This window comes from Poecilia reticulata, linkage group LG12, assembly GCF_000633615.1.
Source record: "Poecilia reticulata strain Guanapo linkage group LG12, Guppy_female_1.0+MT, whole genome shotgun sequence".
Lineage (NCBI taxonomy): Eukaryota > Metazoa > Chordata > Actinopteri > Cyprinodontiformes > Poeciliidae > Poecilia > Poecilia reticulata.
In genome coordinates, this window is record NC_024342.1 from 18,900,295 (window position 1) to 18,921,579 (window position 21,285).

Here is a 21,285-nt window from a genome sequence, read left to right on the forward strand (position 1 = left end):
TATATATATATATCGATATATGTTTGTGTGTGCATAAAGAGAAGGAATGCAAGAAAGAACTTTTCTAACTTATTTTATTAGACATCACCCTTATCCTTGGTTGAATATGTACTGAATGCTTCAGTGTGCAAAGACAAACAAACCAAACTAATTACAGCAGTATGCAAAAAAAACTCATTATTTTTGCAAGAACCCATGTGCTTGTCATGGAAGTGGTAAATTCCTTCTTGTGTTTTTAAAAATATCCTTCACAGGATGTGTTCTCTGAAACCAAACCTCACATGATACTTTGTGTCTAAGTTGCAATTATACTTGAAAGACCCATAAGGATGAAAAAAAAAAAAAACCTGATTTGTTATTGTACAATAACAAAGACAAGGAATGAAGGCAATGGGATAGATGAGTGGGACTGGGACGAATACCGTAAGGTTCAACTGTCTCCATTACACATCTCCTCTGCTGTGCCTCTCCTAATCTGCCCGTCACCTGCCATTTTCTTAATGACTTGCTATTTATGGCAACATAGAAAATGAAAAGACTTGCTCTTCAGTAGTTCTCCTATCCTGGTCATGGAAAATCTCTGAGGACATTTTTTCTCTTCAATAATTCATAAATAGTGCATTTGGCGCCGGTGTTCCCGTCAGTCTCACAAGGAGGTGGCGCTGTAGGGATGTAGAGGCAATGAGGATAAATTTTATGTAAATCAGATTTTTTACAAAGTTAATTGTTACAAAAATAATACTTTCTAATTACTGTACAACTGTGGCACATTCAAGTTTTAAAGCTAAAGCAGCACTGCACATTAAATATATTTAGATTGTTTTTAGTACATACAAATTACAAATAAAATGCTTTAAACTTTGTAACTGTTTTTTTGTTGTTGTTTTTTTTAGAAATCTGGGTCATACTGCATACATGTTGCATATTTCTCCTTGCATGAGATTCACTAGACTGGAGCATGAAATAAGAGATAAGATCATTGGCTGTGGTTGGCACACCACTACCAATCCACAGCACTGCAGCATCATCAGGAAGTATGCATATTGATTGCTAGTGTAAATCTGCCCAGTGTGACTGTAAGAATAGGTGACCTTGTGGTGGTTGCAGCAAGCATATCCTCCACTCGTGTGGGGAAAGCACACCTATTTACTATCACACATCATGCATGAACGGAAACAACCTTACGCAGTCAGCCGCACACTCACATACATGCTGACATGGTCATGAAAGCACGCAGGCTCACGTGGACAAACAGCCCAGTTAATTCCTCATCATACTTTTTCCGGCATCATCAGACATTCCTGCAGAAAAACACTCAGTCGTAAAATTGACATTTTCTTTCCATTACAACACTTCATTGAGTATCTTATTTCATTCCTAAATGACCCGACCCGCTGGAGTCCTGGCTTGATGCATTCGAGTTCAGCCGCACAGACACAACAACCGCATGTCATTTATTTCTATCAGCAAGGGATGGTATTGTTCACAGCAGGAGAAGCTGAACCTTTCTACATACACAAAAATGTGCCAAAATGAACAGAAGAATGTGTTTGGACTTTTCTTTAAAAAGAGTTGACATACAATATTTAAAGCACTATATTGTATATCAATATGACCACTGTGTCAAAAGAGTTCTGCGATTTATTTATTTTTCTGTTTAGTGAAAGAGACTTTGCATATTTACAGAAATCCTTCTCACCCCACGTCTATCCCATCCTATCTCTTTACACAGTAACCCCAGGCCAGTTTGAAAGCTGCTTGTTTGTCTGAGTGTATGCAAGTTTGTGTGCATTGAAAAAAACAAAAAACAGAACAGACAAGGGCGCAATCAAAGTGAAAAATATTATTTGTTTCCTTTCATAATAATATAACTATTATATAATGTGGATAGTCTGTAGGAAGCATTTTAAATCTGAAATACTGAATTCATTAAGGTTGCTAATGTGCACAGAATCAGTCATCAAGTCAGTCCATTTATAGGAAAGCAGCTGGATGTTATTAGGAGGACAGAATTTTTAGATAGCAGTCCACTTCTGCTGAAATCACATCTCAAACTTAGCACCCTGGACCATACTGGTCATTATATAATTTTATTCAATAATAAAATAAGTACTCCTCAGTCATCAATTTTTATATCAGAAATTGAAAATGTTATATAACAAGTTTTCATCATTTTAACTGCTGCAGCTTGCACACTATGCTAAACCTGTTGGATACCAATAACAAACGGATAACTGTTTGTATATCTCTGATAAAAAAATATAGTGCTTGTAAATGAGGACAATTATTTCGAGAGTCGGCACAGTTGCCTGATGTCATCAAAGACTGATTGTTGCATACCCCGCTGTCTGTCCTGATGTTCACATAGTTGTTTACTGCCTCATTAGTAGTCAAATAAAGACACAATTAGTCATCTAAACCTGGCAGTCATTTTATTTGACAATACATTATTTAGATTTTTGCTATGTATGAATCCTATTTGAATCACGTGCTTCAGCAATAGCATTTTGACTCATCTTTAACCTTTATTTTGTTTGGGATTGAAAACTTGTCTTCACTTGCACATTAAATTTTGACTGACCTCGTAATATATTAACTGTCGTCTAAATACGCACAATTTCTGTATTCAAATAATTTTTTTATTGCTCTAAGATAATATTTTAATCTGAGTTCTTATTAGTTGTAAGTGGAACATTGTCAAACTTTACAAAAATAAAAATTTGAAAAAAATGGCTTGAATGTGATCTATTTAATGTGTTTAATGTTTCTCACTTAGTAAAATGAGCCACCAATATAAACGAACTTTACAATACTCTTCAAATGTATTGAAGAAAATGGCAATGGCAAAATGTTATAAATATGACAAAATAACCACTTGAAAAGGGTCAATGCTGATGTTTTGGAAATGTTTAAATATGAGTTTGACCATATTTGAAAATAACACATTGAAATCACTTTGGACTTGTTTTGATTTTTAGACTTTGTAATGAAGCAACTGTACTGTCGAAATTGTTCTGTAAATATGCGTAGTACCAGATATTTTTGTACTAATAGGCGTACCGTTATGGATGGATGATTTTGGTTACAATAATCAGCATATATTATTACAATAAGCGAATATTTGAAAAGAAAATCATGTAGGAGTGGAGTAGACATGGGGGGTCAAAGCGAGTCCTTAATTGACTTGATAAACCAATTTCATCATTTATTATATTATATTGTATTGTATTATGTTAAACAGCTAAAAGCAGGTCTGGTGTTTAGTCAGAGCAGTTCAGCAGAAAGACCTAATTGTTTTGACCCAACTTGTTTGGTTACTAGGCTACCACATGTTGCTACAAACAACCCCAACATATTGTCCAGTACTAACTGTGTTCATAAGGTTACCCATGCATTGCAGTGAACAAAAATGCCCACAAAACAGCACAGGCTGCCTTTTGAACTGTTAGCTGATAAGCCAGATGGTCCTTCTCCCATGTTAATTTGACATAATTGCTGGTATCTAAACTGGCCTCAGGTCTAAAATTAATATTCATTGTAGATGTATTTTATAAAAGAAAGCCAACATATTTCAGTACACATTGCCAGCATGAGCAATAGTGAATAAAAATGTAATTATTTTTTTTAGAATTGTAGTTTTTATCATTTAAACCTTAAAACCCATCTAAACTAGTAGTAGATCTGCCTTCAACTAACTTATTTGCAGACAGAAAATGTCTGAAACATTTTTGCAGTATTGACCAATAGGCTTTTTTTATTTATTTTTCCTTTTCGACTGATTGGACGTTTGCTCTCCAAAGCAGGTTTCACCGACATACCAAATCAATAGTGAAGGAGAAAAGGCCTTGTTCTCTGTGTTTATAGATCCGTGCTTTCTGATGGACTCTGCCTCCTCTGTACATTCTGATCGTCGTCTGTCTGTTGCCAACGTGACTGGTGGGATGGTGTTGCCTTTGTTACAGTTCACGTATACCATTTCAGTCTTCAGGTATTTGTTGTGTTCTACATTCCAGATGTATTTAAGCATAATGATGCTGTATTACTTCATAAAAAGACAATTTAATTTCACTGTATAAATTATTGCAAAAAGAGCTGAAAAAGAATAAAATAATGGTTGGCGTATAATACTGTTATTACAGTACAACATAAATATTCCCTCAAGGGTACAGAGCTGCTTTATCTGTTGCATGTCTGAACCAGAGTCGTCTTGGAATTTATATGATGTTTCTACAGTCACGTCTGCACACAGTCAAGGACTGCTTTTGTTTGCTAGTGCACATTTTTCTGACATTCATGAAAAATCTTAGCCTAGCATTGTTTTCAACAAACATTAAGGTAAATTTATTTAAGCTGATAAAAAAAATCAGTCAGAAGGTAGATGTTCTCTGTGGAGGCCTGGAGAGGTCTTCTGGGGTGCATCTAGAACAGAGCGTGACAAATGCCCTACTTTTTTGAACAAGCACACAACTTGTGTGATGAGATTATTGTTGTTCATTCTCTTTATGGCAGTATTAGGATTAGGAGACTAGATCCTGTGTGGCAAATCCTTGTTGCAGAACCAGTCACCTATCCCTAAGGTGGAACCCATAAACACCTTTTAACTTGTCATCATATAATTTGAAAGTCTGTCTATGCTGGTCTCTGGGCAGTGCACCAATAATGTCTAAATCAGGCTGGCAGCAATTCAGCAATTGAAGCAATTGATTATTTCCCCATGGTGATGGAACTTCAAGATAAATTTCCTTCTTTTACTGCTCAAGCTGTAATAAAAAGGATCTCACGATGCAATTAAAACAAACAATCCATGAGCTCTACAACAAAAACTTCAGTGGCCTAATCAGACCATTTCAATGTATAGATTGCTTTGTGTTGAGCTCGCAGTGAAATATAGCTTATAGTTTACAAATAGAGACCATTCTGCAGTGGGATCTTATTGGAATAAGACTTGCAACTCTGTAGAAGCACACACACCTCCAAATTGCAAATAAGATGGTTGACTATAGGATTTCTTTCAGTACAGATATGATCTTGATGTAAAACTGTAGGAATTGGCTGGGAAGGTTGATGTGAAGAACTGCAGTGTCAAGATTGCTTTCAAACTGGATATAGGTTTTCTTGATGTGTCATATCTCAAACATGTTTGAGTAGTCATGGAGGTCCTGGAGACCGATGTTTGAAAGACACCCATCTTAAAGCAAAATCAATGTTCTTCACCGTTTTTACAGGACCAGAAATGTTCTGTTATGTGTTTGAAGAAAAACACCTTTTAAATCCTCTGGAGGATAAATATGTCCATGATAAGAACATAGAAAGGTTATCTCATACACCATTTACTAACTTCCCCCTTCATCTCTCACTGATGCATTTTAAGGTCTATTCTGAGCGCCGGCAAGGCCCCATTTCTTCACATATGCTATAGCTCCATCAGTTTTGATGAACAGGCACAGAGTCCACTCTGCTTTGCAGTGACATGTGCGTCAGTGCGTGTGCCGCATCAAGGCTCTGTCTTCCCAACACCACTTGCCTTGCTTTCCCTAGAAACTGACTCAGCAGCAGTCGCTGTCAGGTCTGCTTAATTTTGTCATGCTTGACTTCCTGCTACCTGAAGTCTCATCTGCCAAAGCCCCTTAATCCACTTGTCACTCAAAACAACAAAAAGCTGGAAAGGTGCTCCCTAAATGAAGACAGGGTTGTTAAGCTTTGGTGGGGTGAGCACTGTGTGTACTTGCAATTGTTGTGCAGGTGTGCAAGCACAGATATGTGACAACATTGGTCAGAGTTTTTTTTCAGTTTTTTTTTCTTTTTTTTTTAACTTTTATTTGATTAAGTTGAGTCCAACATATTTATAAACAAGGTTTTACTATGTCCTCTACGGAGTTTTGTTGTGACCTTGAAAAACAGAAGAATTCAATTTCTGTTAAAATTTCGGTTATAATTCAAATGTTTGCACAAAATATCATTTATTGATGGAAAAACCAATAGGGAGTGCTTGCAATGATTATATGTAGTATAATATCGTAAACAGAAGTAATACTTGGCATGTTTCAAATTTCTGTTCAATTCTACCATTATTGAGACTATGTTTTCCTCTCATGGATTAATTTAATGTAATAATGACAAACATTTTTGTAAATACATGCAAAACTAAACAACTATGATCAGCAAACCTTGAAATTAACAGCAGCCAGCTTTTTGTTTTAGAGTAAGTGTCATTAACTTTGGGCAGATGACACAATTCTACCTGCAGCTGCGTTGGCTGAGACTGCTTTACTCTACATACACACCTTCAGTAGTATTTTGGCTTTGCTTGATATAATCTTTTCCATGTTGCCTCTCCTTCTTAGAAAGAAAATACATAATTATGCTTATCTTCACTCCTATTCTCAACACAGTTTTAATGTCAAATTCTAAATGTGTTATTATGTTTAGTTCTCAAGATTTTATCCAGAAGCATGTTTTTTCATTGTTGTTGTTTTTTTCTAGTATTAGAACAATTTAAATCATAACATTACTGCTAGGTGTGTAAAGGGTAGAATAAAGGAAAATACGTTTTTAGGTGTAAGATAACAAATGTGAATTGACCAGGCGTGACATTATGACAAGTACAGTGAAAGTATTGATTATGTCTTCATTAAGTCTTCTATTTGTAGGTAAGATATATAGAGCTGCATATGAAGACCATGTCCTGAAACTGGCTAAGTATAAAGATTTGAATGGGTTTGACAAGTTATGATGACTCAAAAAGTGGGTCAAACCAACTCCACAATTCAGGTCTTGTAGGATGTACCCGGTCTGCAGAAATACCTATACATCTTATACATATATGTTAGGGCTGAAATAATTAATCAGACTAATCATGATGAATTGACTGAGAAAAACATGAACAAACTTGGTGATTGATTATTCGTTAGCTGGAGAACACAAGCTCAAAGAACAAAAGAGAAATGGATTTTTCATTTAATTTCTTATTAATCTCTTTTTGGCACACAATTACTATTTGGTTAATCCAAAAAATAAATCAACAAATCATCTCTACACTGTACTGATGTTAAGGGTAACAGAAAGGACAGGGCTTTTGAGAATTGTTTTTACTGCAGATGCATCCTTTGCTACAAATGATCAAACATTCACTAAAAGAATGCTATGTTATTGCATTTTAGGCAATGAAATATTTGTTATTGAACAAAGGAGTTCAATTATTTGTTCATAAGCATCTTTTAATACATAATATGTATTTCTAATATAGTATAAAAAAGTCCTTCTATATGTATGTATACATACACCACTACTAGAACATATGGTCTGTAGCTACATAGCTACAGACCATAATATTTTGCCTGATTGTCATTGTTGCTGTTATGAAGACTTGCTAATCAAGTTAACTGCTAAATTTGAGAAGTAGTTATACACTCATGTTCACTTTCATGTATTTATTAATTAATTTGTTTAAATGTTTGTGTTTGTTTTAATAATCTAGTAGATTCAATGTCAAGACAACATAGAGCATATAGACAAGGTTATAAAAAACAAGGGACGTTATGACAGTGCCATAACATCCCTAATTATTATACAAGAATATTCATATTAAAAGAATGAAAGGAATGTATAGTTCCAGTAATCTATATAATTCAAGTTTGTCGTTTTATTACACCAAAGTACATAAAAGGTGGTTAAATGTAGAATTGTTTTTTATACTACTCAACAACCTCCTTCTTTGTGCAAATTAAGAATGACCACATGGCTTAATTACTGAAAGATGGTCAGGATCTTTCTAAAGGCCATTTTGTTTTGGTTGATAATATTGCTCAATGGTATCAATATTTAATTGCTCTGGTTTCTAGCTCCATTGCCTCAGTGTCTGCAGAATCAATGAATGACTTCATTGCTCAAAATGTTTTAGACAGAAACAGCTTGAGCACAAAGTATGAATATTATAATGATAAAAGTAAATTAAACTGGTACTTAATCTCACTATTTCAGCTTTAGGAAGACAGAAGAACCATTGAATTAAAAATATGTAAACAAATGAAATTCTGACATATTTAAGTCTTTTACCATGGAAATGGTTGATGCTACTTTTTTTTTGTTTGAGGGGGTAGAAGGGCCTCAGTTTAATCATGTTCTGACAGCACAAGTAAGGTGTTGATTTGACTAATCTGACATATTTATATGTCCTTGACCAGCAATCTGTTATAATTACCACTCATAAACTCAACCACAACAAATTTAGTGGGTCAAAATGAGCTGTCTGAAATGTCTTACAGCAGTGGCCACATTAAAAAGTCATGGATAAGGTCATATGAAACTTGTTTTTCAAAATGGGAAAAGTCCCTAAGTGTCATGAAACAAGTTAAGCTCATAACATTTTTTTATTGTTTTTGGCTTCTTTTTTTTCATTTTTGTGCAGATTTGCATCATTAGGCTAATGAAAAAGCACTATGGCTAGTAAAAGCAAAATCTCCAATCTTGAACAAAAGTACCCTATTTGTGAGTAGTGTGCAAATGAAACTATGTTCTCAACGTAATTCATACGAACAAATTATGTTTTTCTGTGAATTCTATTTTTCAGTCATTGTATAATAACTGCATCATGTTAATGTTGCAGTTATGATGCAATGGTAAAAATATACATTGCATGGTATATTAATTGTAAAAATATACAAACCTTGATGGCATTTGTGGAGATCTGGATCTCATGCAACTTCCTCATTGTACCATCCCGGTCAATAAAGTAGGATGATGCCAGCTGATGGAGGGCTTCCACATTCTGCGTAGCATTAACCAACTTTCTGTCCAGCTTGTTCTTGGCCAGATACATGGTCAGAGCCTCCTCCCCTACAAGTAACAAATATTAATTTGATCAGTTCTATGCGGCTTTGATTTTTTTAAAAGGTTTGCTCATATAGCAAATGCGATTGGATTGAAAACATTTCCATTTGTTAAAGCTTACCATGTCTATAACCTTCAAAAAGAGTTCTTAACACATAAATATTAGATTAGAGTATCCAGGCAAGCAGTTTTATCTTGAGAAATTGGATGTCCCAGTTTTCCAGAAAGTCCCCATATTTGCTGCTTGTCTCTACCTGGCATGTTCTCAGATACGTACCTGGATTTATGCCCATTGAAATTGCATTATTTTCAAGAAAAATCTAGTGAAAATTCTTCTCACTTTGACATCACAGGACTTTTCTGCTGAATGTTAAACAATATCTCGATTTTTTTTTCTTCTTCTTCTTCCAACTACTCATTAAGGCAGTAGACAAAGAGCGAATACAGAAACATAATGTAATAGAAGAGACAGTGCATATTTATTCCTGGCAAAAATGGTCTCAAAATGAGGTAATGTCAGAAAGGGATATGCGGCATATGGGATTATAAGCACATGGTTTAGGTTCTGTCATTTACAGAAAAGACTGTATCAGCTTTTCTACGATATTGCATCATGGGTTGTGCCAATCATTTACTGATGTGCTTGCACCAGTGTGACTAGCATTACTTATTAGCGTGGTTAAATCACATTAATGAGCTCGAGTTGATATAATAAAGCTGTTGTGGGAAGTGCAGAAGATCATTTCTCTGTTTTGTTTTTCTCTTATTACTGTGATATATTTTTCTTCAAACACATACTGTATGCTCCAAATCACAAAAAATATCTGTGTAGAAAAAGGTATGAAGTCATAAAAAAAATAAACACTTTGCCACAAAGTACTTTGTTGTTCTCCCACAGTCTAATAAAACCAAATCAAACACCTACGATAAGGCATCCATGATGAAAAAAAAAAAAAAAGTTGTCATCATTGTAACTGTCTATCGCATGAGTTGCAGATAATGGTCTGTGTGTCTGTTTTTCGTTTGTTCAACAGATAGGTGGTTGCATTTTGGGATCACCTTAGCCTGGTGTTCCCAGTATAAACGCTTATAGTGGAAATTTCTGAATCCTAACACACCAACCAACTGCTTTGTTTATTTTTCTCATGCAACAGTTTAACCACCAGTGTTTGGCTCATGCCTGTATACATGCATGCTACTGATTAACTGACTGGCACACTCCATGGCATTATTTAGGTTTATTTAATTAAGTCAAACTTAACAATCCTGAATGACAATTATATATCAAATCATACAAAAAGTTTTGTGAGACTCTGCTTTCAAAAATGAACTTTTTTTTATCATAGTGAACGCAGTGAAATAATGTGAAATAATTAATATATGGCATCACCAAAAATGAACTATTATTCTATATCCATTTACATGACACACCAGGACAGTGCTTAACACCTCTTTGGTTACGCATATGTCTTTGACCTTTAACATGTAAACAACAATTTAAACAAGATCAGATTGCCTTAAAATTAGAGCAAGGCAAACCTTATGGCTGGGTCTTGTTCAACATTCTGTCACATAGGTTTTCTAAATAATTATTTAGCCCCAAGAAATGAATTGGAATTGGTCACTTAACTGCCTGTGACTGTGACTAAGGGCAAGCAACAGTCAGGGCAAATGTCTCACGCCTGGTTACAACCACTGAGGATATGAAGGCCAATTCTGATGATGCCATGCTCTCCCTCTCCCTCAGGGGTTTGCAAAGTTACTTACACACACTTGACTTACACTACATAACAAGAATAATGCTCTAACGTTAAGCCCTTCATCTGCCATTTTGTATCTCTATTGCAACTCGTTGTGGCACTTACCGTATACCATAAAGGTTTTGTGGGTCATGCTGCTGAAACTGCAAGCTTGTAACAAATTTAGCTTTAAAAATCATGTGAGTGCATCTTTCTGTAAGTAATACCTTGTTACATTATTACTCCGCACCTCAGAGACACTATGCCAGAAACAATTAGCGCATGCAGAGCTTGTGTGTTTGTAGCTGAAAGGCATTTAAAGGCAATGCTCTTTTCTTTTTTTTTTTCCCCTTTTTACCTCAAATCAACAAAAGGTTTTATTTGTGTGTGCAGCAGCATTAACAAAATATGTATCTTTTTTGTGGATCCAAGTTAAGGTCAGTAACTGCCAGAGGAGGAAATACAGTTTTAAGGTAACCTGATGGCAAGGTGGAACTCTATTATCCGTAATTGGCACAAATCCTGTGGGTCATTTTAATGGGTAACATTAAATTATATTGCTTTATAATGTCACAGCTAGGAAACAGGCTAATGAAATTTGATTTTCTTAAACCACCAGCATGCACAAAGACTGTACACACTGAGCACCAAATTGTCATCAAACTATTATTATCATGGAATACATTATTGCTGGTTTCAATTTATCAAACGAGAACCATTCCTTCTTTTGTTTTTCAGAAATACAAAAGTAAGGTAAAAACCTCCCCTCCAAAAATAATTCAGTATTTATTGGCAGTAATGGGATGCAAAAAACATGATTTGATGTGTAAACCTTATCGTAACATGCTGAACTCCCGATTAAATGTTTAACATACAATTCAGCACTTATTTGAACTGTACCTGACTTATTTGTACCTTATTTATTACAGACTTATACAACACCATACTTTAAAAGCCTGGGTATTATTTGCATATACATTATATAATGCCCAGTTCTGGTGTGTCAAAAAATAAAAATAAAAAATAACAGTTTTAAGGGATAATAAAGTAAGAGCATCTCTTGAACCAATGTTAGATTACACACAAGGGTAAAGCCCTTATTCCATATTTGAACTATAGACTCTGGCTTCAGTTGCCAAAATTAATTTTGATTGCAATTCTTTTGGCTTAGTACTGAAAAATGATAACTCTTTCATTACAAAAATTAAGATAATTGGCCCAGCTGCAGGGAGAACGTTTACTTCAAAATTTACCAGAGAACAGGGTTCCCACTGGTGCACAAAGTGGGCCGGTACACACAAGTTTTAGATTTGAGCCAATTCTAATTAACACAGCCATAACATGAGGCAGACTCCCACATACTTGGGTGTACTGTGCATATTCTGTAAGCCATGTGGACTCTGCACATCAACAAGATATGTTAATAAATATTAAAGGCAGCCCAGTAGATTTAACTAACTAAAAAGGAGGAATAAATAAGTGCACATTTTCCTTTCAAAATTAACTTAAAGGGGTTATTCTCAGGAACTGATAGAGTTGGAAGCAGAGATTCCAAATTCAAGACAGGAAAGAAAGTGGTTTGATGGGGGAAAAAATCCTTTATAAAAATAAATTAAAAGTTTCAACATAAAACAATTTACCATTAAGCCTAGTAATTCCGTGCAGCCCAATAAATCATGAATTTAAACAAGTAGCCTGAGAACAAGAAGACATGTAACAGAGGAAGAGTGTGAGCCCGATGAACAGACAGACTACCGATGGAATAACAAAAGACAGGACAATAGACAGAAACACACACAGGGGCTGACAAGACACACTAAACAATTAAACCCCAGCAGGAAGGGACAGGCACAAAGCAAAGCTGAACAATGTGTAAAAGCTGAACCCGACCTACTCTGCAAGGAGAAATATTTATAAAAAAAGAGAGAGAGAAACATTTGAATACCACCAAACTCAAGAAGCGTATATGGATTTACCCGAACAAGCAAAACTAAAATTCCCAAGCTACTAACTTTGGCAAAAAGATGCATACAGGATAAAAAAAAAAAAAAAAAAAAAACTCAATTAAGTTCTAACTGAAGGGTCTAAAAACTAATTTGCATAGCTCCTAAAAAGTTAACCCTCAAGCCACCCTCATTTCAATTTAATTCCTCAGTTTAATTACGCAGGGACTAATATTGGATGTCAACAAATAAACACTTTGAAGTTTGTAGCCATGGCTAGTTTGCAATACTTTTCCAATATTATTTGGTGTAGAGTGGTCTGTTGCTTTTCCTTTTGTACCTTTCCTTGACCCTGTATCTCATCTTTAAAGTGGCCAAAATAAATTTGCTCTAAAGACAGAAATAAGTCTATTGGCATATAGCCCAATCTCTTTTTAAAAAAGTGCCTTTTTGTTTTCAAAAGGACCAAAATCCAACAGAAAATGTAAGACCAAGTTTACATCTTAACTGCACATGTTAACATAAGAGTTATGCTATGTAGAAAGAGTTTGCTTAAACAAGATGTCAGCTGGAGCATTACTAAATGATCAGCTTAATGCTTTCCAATATAGATTTGAAGCATTGTGTTCTATAAACAGCATTCAGTTCTTTATTACGGTGCAATGTCCAAAAATCATAAATCCGCTGAAGCAAAAGAACTTCAGTGGAAATTATGAAACGCTTTAAGCAAAACAACAGATTAAAAACTTCCCTATTGAGATTGTCATATCGAAATCCTAGATAATGAAATAAGTACAAGGAAGAACAACACCCCGGATGAAGACATTAATACTGAAGATCCCGTCAGCTACAACTTGTCCACTTCTCACAAAAAGTCAAGAAAATAGCATTTTTTTTTTTCATAGTCCTTCACTCTAGTATAGAGTGATTGATTTGGTGACACGACAATGCAGCTACCACAAAGGTATATCTAAATTAGTAGCATAGATAATATTGAGCTAAGCAAGCAAAACATTATTTTTCAGTGGCAAAATAAGGGGAAATGATACAGACTACAGTTTATTTTGTTACAGTTGTTATTAATCAGGGGCAGATGATTAATAATATTATGTTAAAATATCTCAGTGTTTCAACATTTTAGAAATTGGTTTCAGATTAGAGGATCGTCAAAACCAAATGTAGTTTCTCCATGTTTACTTTTGATTCCGGGAATGCAGAGTAGACTAGAACATGAAGACCTCAGTGTTCTGGAAGGTTGGTACAATGGTGACAGGTTTTTTAATGCGTTTTGGTGTCAAGTGGTGTCACTGATTTATAAACGAACAAAAGTATTTCTCGTCTCTGAACCATAGGGAACCAGTGCAGAGAAACTGATTTAGCTCTTGATTGTTAGTACCAAATCATACAATGTTAATCAAAATACACTTCCGAACCATAAAAATATGTGTTCTGGAATTCCTTGGCATCAGAAAAATTGTAAAGAGAAGCCGGGACCCTAAATTGGTAGTTTGTTATCTGCAATAAGCCATGCTTAGAATAGGTTCCATTTGGACAAGTTGTAAAAACCTAATTAACTGTAAACTGGCTGTAAATATTATCTATAGCAAAAGGTAACAGCAGTGTAAAGATCTATACCATAGCAATAGCACCAACTGTAACAAGGTTTTTCATAAGCAAGTTGCTTCAGGACAGAACATCGACGGTCAGAACATTTCTGTCTTTCTTCAAATTGAGATTATGCAGAAAGCCTTTTGCTGCAGGTAGGACACTGTTAGGCCATAATTAAACGCCTATGGCTTATGCCATATATTGCTCCTCAGGCTTTAACAAATTGCTCGTGTTTGAGCTATTTAAACAGAGGAATGCTTGTAGCGGACTTTATGGAATTCAAAAGTAAAGTAATTCAGGGGGGGGTGTTATTGTTCTTTTTTTCAGCTTTGGAAACTGGATACAATATTAGGTTGAAACATCATATGAAACTAAAGTGCAAATAGGTGTTCAGTGGAGGAATACCAGAGCCATAATGCACCACAAGGCTAAAACTTGAGAATAATTTTTAAAAATACCCAAATTATTATGGTTTTCTTTTCAACCACAGCGTCCATTTTCATCTTCTTGTATTGCATCTTTTATGTGTTTCCTGTCTCTCTTTACATTTAACCTCTGGCTCGTCTCCTCTGCCTCTGGATTGTTTCCATGTTCCCTTTAACCTTGGGGCCTTTTGTTTCAAGTTATGTGTCAGCACACTTTTATCTCAGCCTTTACAGATGCTCAGTAAAGGACACAGCTATACAAAACAAAAATGCACATGCAGGACGAGCGATAAAGTTAGAGGAGGCTATTCTCTCTTTAACAACCTGCACTTTGTGGTCTCATGAGTCACATAATTGAAGGGGAAGAAATGAATTGTCCTTCTCCAGGGTAACTTAAAAGTTGATTGGTCAGTTGTGAAGAACCCCATTAGATGTCCTCCTTCCTTAGAAGTAAATAGAAATGAATGCATTCTTTTTTCTTAATTTGCTTTTATGCATTTTTGTTTACATAGCAAATGATAAAGAAAAGAACTAATTACAGTGCAGAGAGCAGTACATTATAAATTCAATGAACTAATGTAAAAGCTATATTTCACAGTTCTACCCATTTTATTTTTTTTCATAAATAGCAAAAAATATGCAGTTATTTATTACTATGACTTTAATATTTCAGAATAACATAAAATGAAGATCAGTCATATTCCTACAACTCTCAAAAAACTCCTTGAATCAAAAATCTTCTCTCGACTTAACCATGGTCACACAGCCATCTTAGTTCCAATAGCCCGAAAGAGATAAACTAAATTCAAAATATCATTAAAGCATGTTTTAGAGCTATTCAAACATGTGATTTCAGGTCAGTCCCATTTCATCTTTTGTTTTAACTAACTGTGTTTGGACATTTTGGAAATATATAGTGAAAGCAGATGTACCTTGAGATCATTTAAACACTGCAAGAGGATCATTCATTCACAGGATCATCATGTGAATGAACAGTTGTAACTGTAACTATCTGTTTGGTGCTTGGTGATTTTTTTTTTTTTTGGGGGGGGAGGGGGGGGTTCTTGAATACTCTGGTTTCCTACCATATTTCAAAGTTATTCTTTATTATGCCTAGCTATGAGTGTAGCCTTAAATTGTTGATGAATTGGCAACCCATGCAGGATGTACCCCACACCTTCTCCAGTCATCTACTGATGTGCAGCCTTCTTGCAACTCTGAACAGGACGAAGCTAGTATGGAATATGGATTGATAACTCTCCTCTGCTTCAGTACCCTGTTATTACCCATGTGCAGTTGGCTGAAACGGTTTAGTTAGATTAGTCTATTATTAACTATTCTATATCCCTCAGTGATTGACACAATTTCTAGTGGGCTCCATCGCAGTAGGCCAGGGCCAGATCAAATGTTGCTGCATCTTATCTTAGAACAACCTGTTCTGTTCACAGTGAATGTTTTGGCAAATGACTGAACAGTTTTACTGGCAACTGAAGAGCAACACAACAGTTCCAAGAAAAGTAATCAGACTGCCACTCCAAAACAGAGAAAGATTACCAAAAATGGCACAACTCAGATATAGAGTGGTAAAGAAAAAAATAAAAATAAAAATCCAAAATCAGATAACCCGTTGCATCAAATAACCCAGACAGAAAAATAAGATAAAAACAATATATATGCTTTTTTCAGGATGCAGGAATGAAAATGGTGTTTCATTTGATCACACTGCACTCGTTCAAAACAATGCTTGTGTATCAGCTTTCATCTGCACGGTCTTAGTTGAACATTTCCCCTCCTGTTTGTAATTTTCTTTCAATTCAAAGTATTTTATTTCTCCCAAAAGGAAATTAAATATTGTCATAACTTATATAATCCAAATATCTTCAAAGAGTCATTATGGATGGTGATGCTGTGGGTAGGAAGGATTAGTGGTAGCTGACAATCTTGCACCAAATCTAAAGAGGCCGCAGACTGCTCTATAACAACATCAGGACTGTCATGACATGCTCAATACGGAATAAAAACCCTATTTCACAGTAACACACCCAGGGTGACACCATTAATTGTTACCAAGCACTGCTAATTTAATTTATTTTGTTTTGTCACTCCTCTTTAATTCTATGTGTAGCAGTATGATTAGAAAGGCAGAGAGATGTTGGAATGGGGGGACATAATCTTTTCCTATTATGACTGATGAAATTGTTGATTTGAACTTCCTGTTCTCCGTTATTTGGTCCTGCCCTGCATCCAGGAGGGGCCTCTTTTCAACTCCTTTGGGATCCTGGGTCATATTTCAGGTATTATTTGAGTATTTGAGATGCTAAACAGCTGCTACCAGTTGTACAAATAATAGTATATTGCCAGGTTTATGCATCATAACAACTTGCTGAAAGTAAAAAAAATAAATAAATGTATGAGCAAAAATCTTTTCAGCTGCAAAACATACAAAGTCAGAGAGAACAACCTCTTTCTCAGCAAATCACACAGAAATGGGAAACAAACATAAAATAGTGAAGAACCTTGCCAAAAGTGACTGGCGTACCAAAACTACTTCCAAGTATCCCCAGTATCAACAACTCATCGAGAACAAAGTAACAAAGAATCCATATCAACATCTAGAGCACTGCAGACCCCATTTCCTTCAATTAAGAAAAGTGTTTATGATCAAATTAAAAGAAAAGGGCAGGACCAAAATGCTGCAAAAATGGTCTAGAGCTGCTCTGTTGTTTCATGATCAGGGATACTTGTCATAACTGATGGGTGAAAGAAATATGTTTTATACTGGCTGGAAAATCCTGTAGAAAACATTCAACCATCAGCTTAAATGTAATTATGTTGTTAAAAACATGATTGAGTCAATTTTTTTTGTTAATTTAGATTTAGATGTAGAAAGTTTTTTTAAGGTCTGGCCTTAAAATAACATTCTTGTTTAAAAACCCTTCAGTGTGGCTGTTTTATAACAATAACACAAAGAGGGATGAGTCAAAATTAATTTGAAGTGGGGAAAATAATTGATTTTGAAAACACTTACAATCAAAGAACCTATTTTGCAAACGCTTAAGTAAATTTTTTTTTAGGATGGTACAACCGATTAGGTTTAGGGGGCAGTTACATTTTCAGATAGAGCTAAGTTGGTTTGGAAAAAATTGTTTTTGTCTAACAATCAAAATTTCATAATGTTTAGAAACATTTATGTTATTATGAAAAGTGAAGAACTCTGTAAGTAGGCAAAGAATTCTCACAGCACTATCAGTGTATGTCTTTTAGTCCAACAAGCTGATGATGTGAAAGTTGTATAAGCTGCTGCAGTATTAAGGAGCATCTCAAATTGGATTGTTGAGAAATGTCAGCGACATTTATTTTAACTACTGACATTACATGTCATAGCATTTTTATCCCATTTAAAAACAAGTACAACTACAAAAGTAAGTGTGATATCAAATCGAAGCTCCTAACTATGCATATTTCATAGTATATTAATGTCAAGTAAGTCCCCATTGAAACGGGTCTTCAAGAGAAAAAGGTTGCTGCTTTTTCTGAGCACTGACAGTATATTTCGAAGACCTTTGGGGGGATAATTATCATAACTTCCGAAAGCAATTTTACCTTTTGAAACACTTTATCTTCCATATACCATATGCGAGTTCTATTCAAATGAGCCATCAAGGGATGTGTTTTCAAATGCAACATTTTGCTGCAGTCTGCGCACACACTGCATGTGGCATACTTTGCATTGTGTAGAGAGAATAATATTTAGATTTTGCAATAAAATGCACACTGAGCAGGTTAAACTCAGTCCTAAAGCTGAGCCTGAAATGCACGTAAACATTTTGACATATAAATGATTAAAACTTCTCTCACAGCAATTGAGGACAAAGATCTGCAGTACATTATGTGCACTTACAGCTGAATCAGTACCATTCTGTTTTTGTCATTTAAAATAATGGAGTCCTTCAACAGCCAAGCCTCCATATAAATTGTTGAGGTTATAGCTTTTAAAAAAGTGTGAAGGGTGCATTTGCATTCATCTTAAGCTGTGAGGAATACATTTTTCCCAAGTCTGCCCCTCATACATTTAAAATAAGTTTTTCACTTCAAGGCATAGAAATGTTGTTTTGCTTTGGATCTTTTTTTTTTTTTTTTTGAGTTTCCTACAGAGACCAAGTGAAGGAAAACAAATGCTCACTTAACTTTAATAAGAGACAAGTAAAGTTTTACATGATTGGGAGATCATTCTGAGTGCTATTTATTTGCAGAAATGTATACAACCACTGGTTATAAATGACCATGGTCCATCCGAACACAATAATTGGTAACATTTTACTGATTGAAAAGCTCTATCAAGATTGTGAGTGATTCTTTTTTTGTAAAGCGTGTTTTCAGAACTGTACTCAAAAAGCTACATTCTTGTCACAAGTCACAGGAGATACCTTTCTTAGCCTAACAAATAGGTAAAAACAATTTTGTCAGTGTCATGATATCACATGAGTGGGCAACAATTAAACACGTCATTGTGTCTTCAAGCACTTACTTGGTGTGCCAATGATGTCAGTGACCATTCTGAAAAACACTTAAATGATTTATCCTGATCTGATGAGAGTAGTTAAAAGATACATATTGAAATGGGGGCAAATGAGTACTTAATACTTTTTAAACAAATTGTTAAATTTTGCCCTAATTGACTGCTATCAATAAATTTATATTTTTTCACAAGTCAGTATTTCATTAATTGTGACAGCAGCAAAATGTTGTCAAAGTGATGTTTAATTCCAAATATTGGCAGACATGATGGTAGAAAAAAAAACTTAGTAACAATTTTACTTTAGCTATTTTACCTTTTCATATTTTGCCTCTCTCTTTTTTGAGTGCATTCTTGAAGATTTTACTTTTAAATTGTTGAGGGTTTTTTTGTATACTATATTAACGCTACTTGTCTTCTATCACATCTAATATGCCATTCTCCCCAAAACCATATTCAGCAAGAATAAGGGTCTAAGATACTTTTTTATATATGTATATATTTTACAGTGAGAAAAACAGTGCATGAAGTATTCTGAATATTTGCAGAAAGGCATTGATTTTACAATTTAGACTTAAGATATATTATACACAGTCTAACAGTCTAGCCTATATACAATTACACAATGCAGAGCTTAAAAAAAAGAGAGTGGTTTTTCTTGATAATCACATCTTTTAAATGCAGTTGCCAAAGTAATCACTGTTAGCTGCCTTCATGCATCATCCTCAGAGCCCGAGATAAGATGAAAGATTAAATTTAGCCTTGGATAAATAAGATGTTTAACTTTTGTATCAAAATAAAACTATGCCCATCTATCAAAATAATTTATTGTTTTCATCATTGATCCAGCTACTGACATACTTGCCAACATGCCTGAACAAGTAGGATTTGGAAACTAAACTGTGTATTTCATGAAAAGGCTAAATTTTGCTGTTAGTCTACAAAGCAATACATGTTCGTAACAATGTTCAATTTGATTCACATGGTCTCATCAGGCCTTCAAAACCTTGCTGATGAAGTGTTTCCAGGACCGGATCTTTTGGGACAGCATTTTAGTTTGATCCTCCTCGGCTCTGGGACAAACTCCCTCAAACTCTAACATATTCAGAGACAGTTAGTTGCTGAATTGGAACTGAAAACATTATTCTTTGTTTGCATTATTTTCTCACTTATTAACTATTTGGCTGGTCACTGATAAGTGATGAAGTATGACAACATTATGTTACATTTCAACACATTACTGTTTATGTCATGCTTTTAGAATACTTTTCGTTTTACAAACATTATACAATAATGTAAATAAATCACTATGTATTGTCATATGCATGATTAGTGGTAAATAAATACACTTGCTTGTCCTTAAATTATAATGAACTTCATTGCACTTCAAAGAAATTTCATCTAACAATATTATATTTTGTATATTTTGTATTTAATTATTTATTTCAAACTGTTTTTTTATTATTATTAAATAAAACAAGTAACCAATGGGAAAAGAGAAAGAATGTGCATAACCAATAACAAAATAATTAGCTTACCACAAATTTTCTGTTTTAAAAGGAGTAGGAGGAAGTGAACTCTTATTTAATCACCCCATTTTATGCATAATGCATTCAGATGATGCATTAATATAAAAATTAAGTTAGAACTGACTTATCAACACAATAATAAATAGCTACTAATTTTATGTTTCTTTGTATATCAATTACAAAGTAAAACACCTTGAGCCTCAGTTTATATGAATGCCTTGAAAATGTTATAAAGTCAGAGGTGTTAGAATACAATGTGGTGCAGCACTATGCCGTCTTTTGTGTCCCAGCCTTTTGTGAACTAGAATGATTCATAGGTCAATTTTAAGTGGCTTAAACAAAATTGCTAAAAATATGTACAGGGGCTTGAGAACATGGGGAAAAAACAGCTAGAGTTGCTAGTAGAACTGTACACTGCAGGCAGATGCCAGATACAATGATCATGAATGAGATCAATGTATCTGGCATACAGATACAATGGGTCACCCTTCTGCCCAAGAAATATGTATATATATACATATATATATATATATATAGACTGTGTGATCTACTCCTTGTAGACCACACAGTCGCCCGAGACTGCAAAACCCGACACACCAACCTGTGTACCGCTTGGATTGATTACAAGAAAGCCTATGACTCAATGCCACACACTTGGATCATTGAATGCTTAGAGATGTACAACATCAATAGGAC

General features: G+C 34.8%; 1 protein-coding gene across 2 annotated transcripts in view; it reads right to left on the reverse strand.

Moving 5' to 3' along the window:
• Positions 1–21,285, reverse strand: part of brinp1 (bone morphogenetic protein/retinoic acid inducible neural-specific 1) — a 123,481-nt gene that overhangs the window by 38,978 nt on the left and 63,218 nt on the right. For both annotated transcript variants that reach the window (XM_008424389.2, XM_017307922.1), the window contains exon 4: positions 8,666–8,835. In XM_008424389.2, the coding sequence (XP_008422611.1) occupies positions 8,666–8,835 (170 nt within the window). The remainder of the gene's footprint in view (positions 1–8,665; positions 8,836–21,285) is intronic.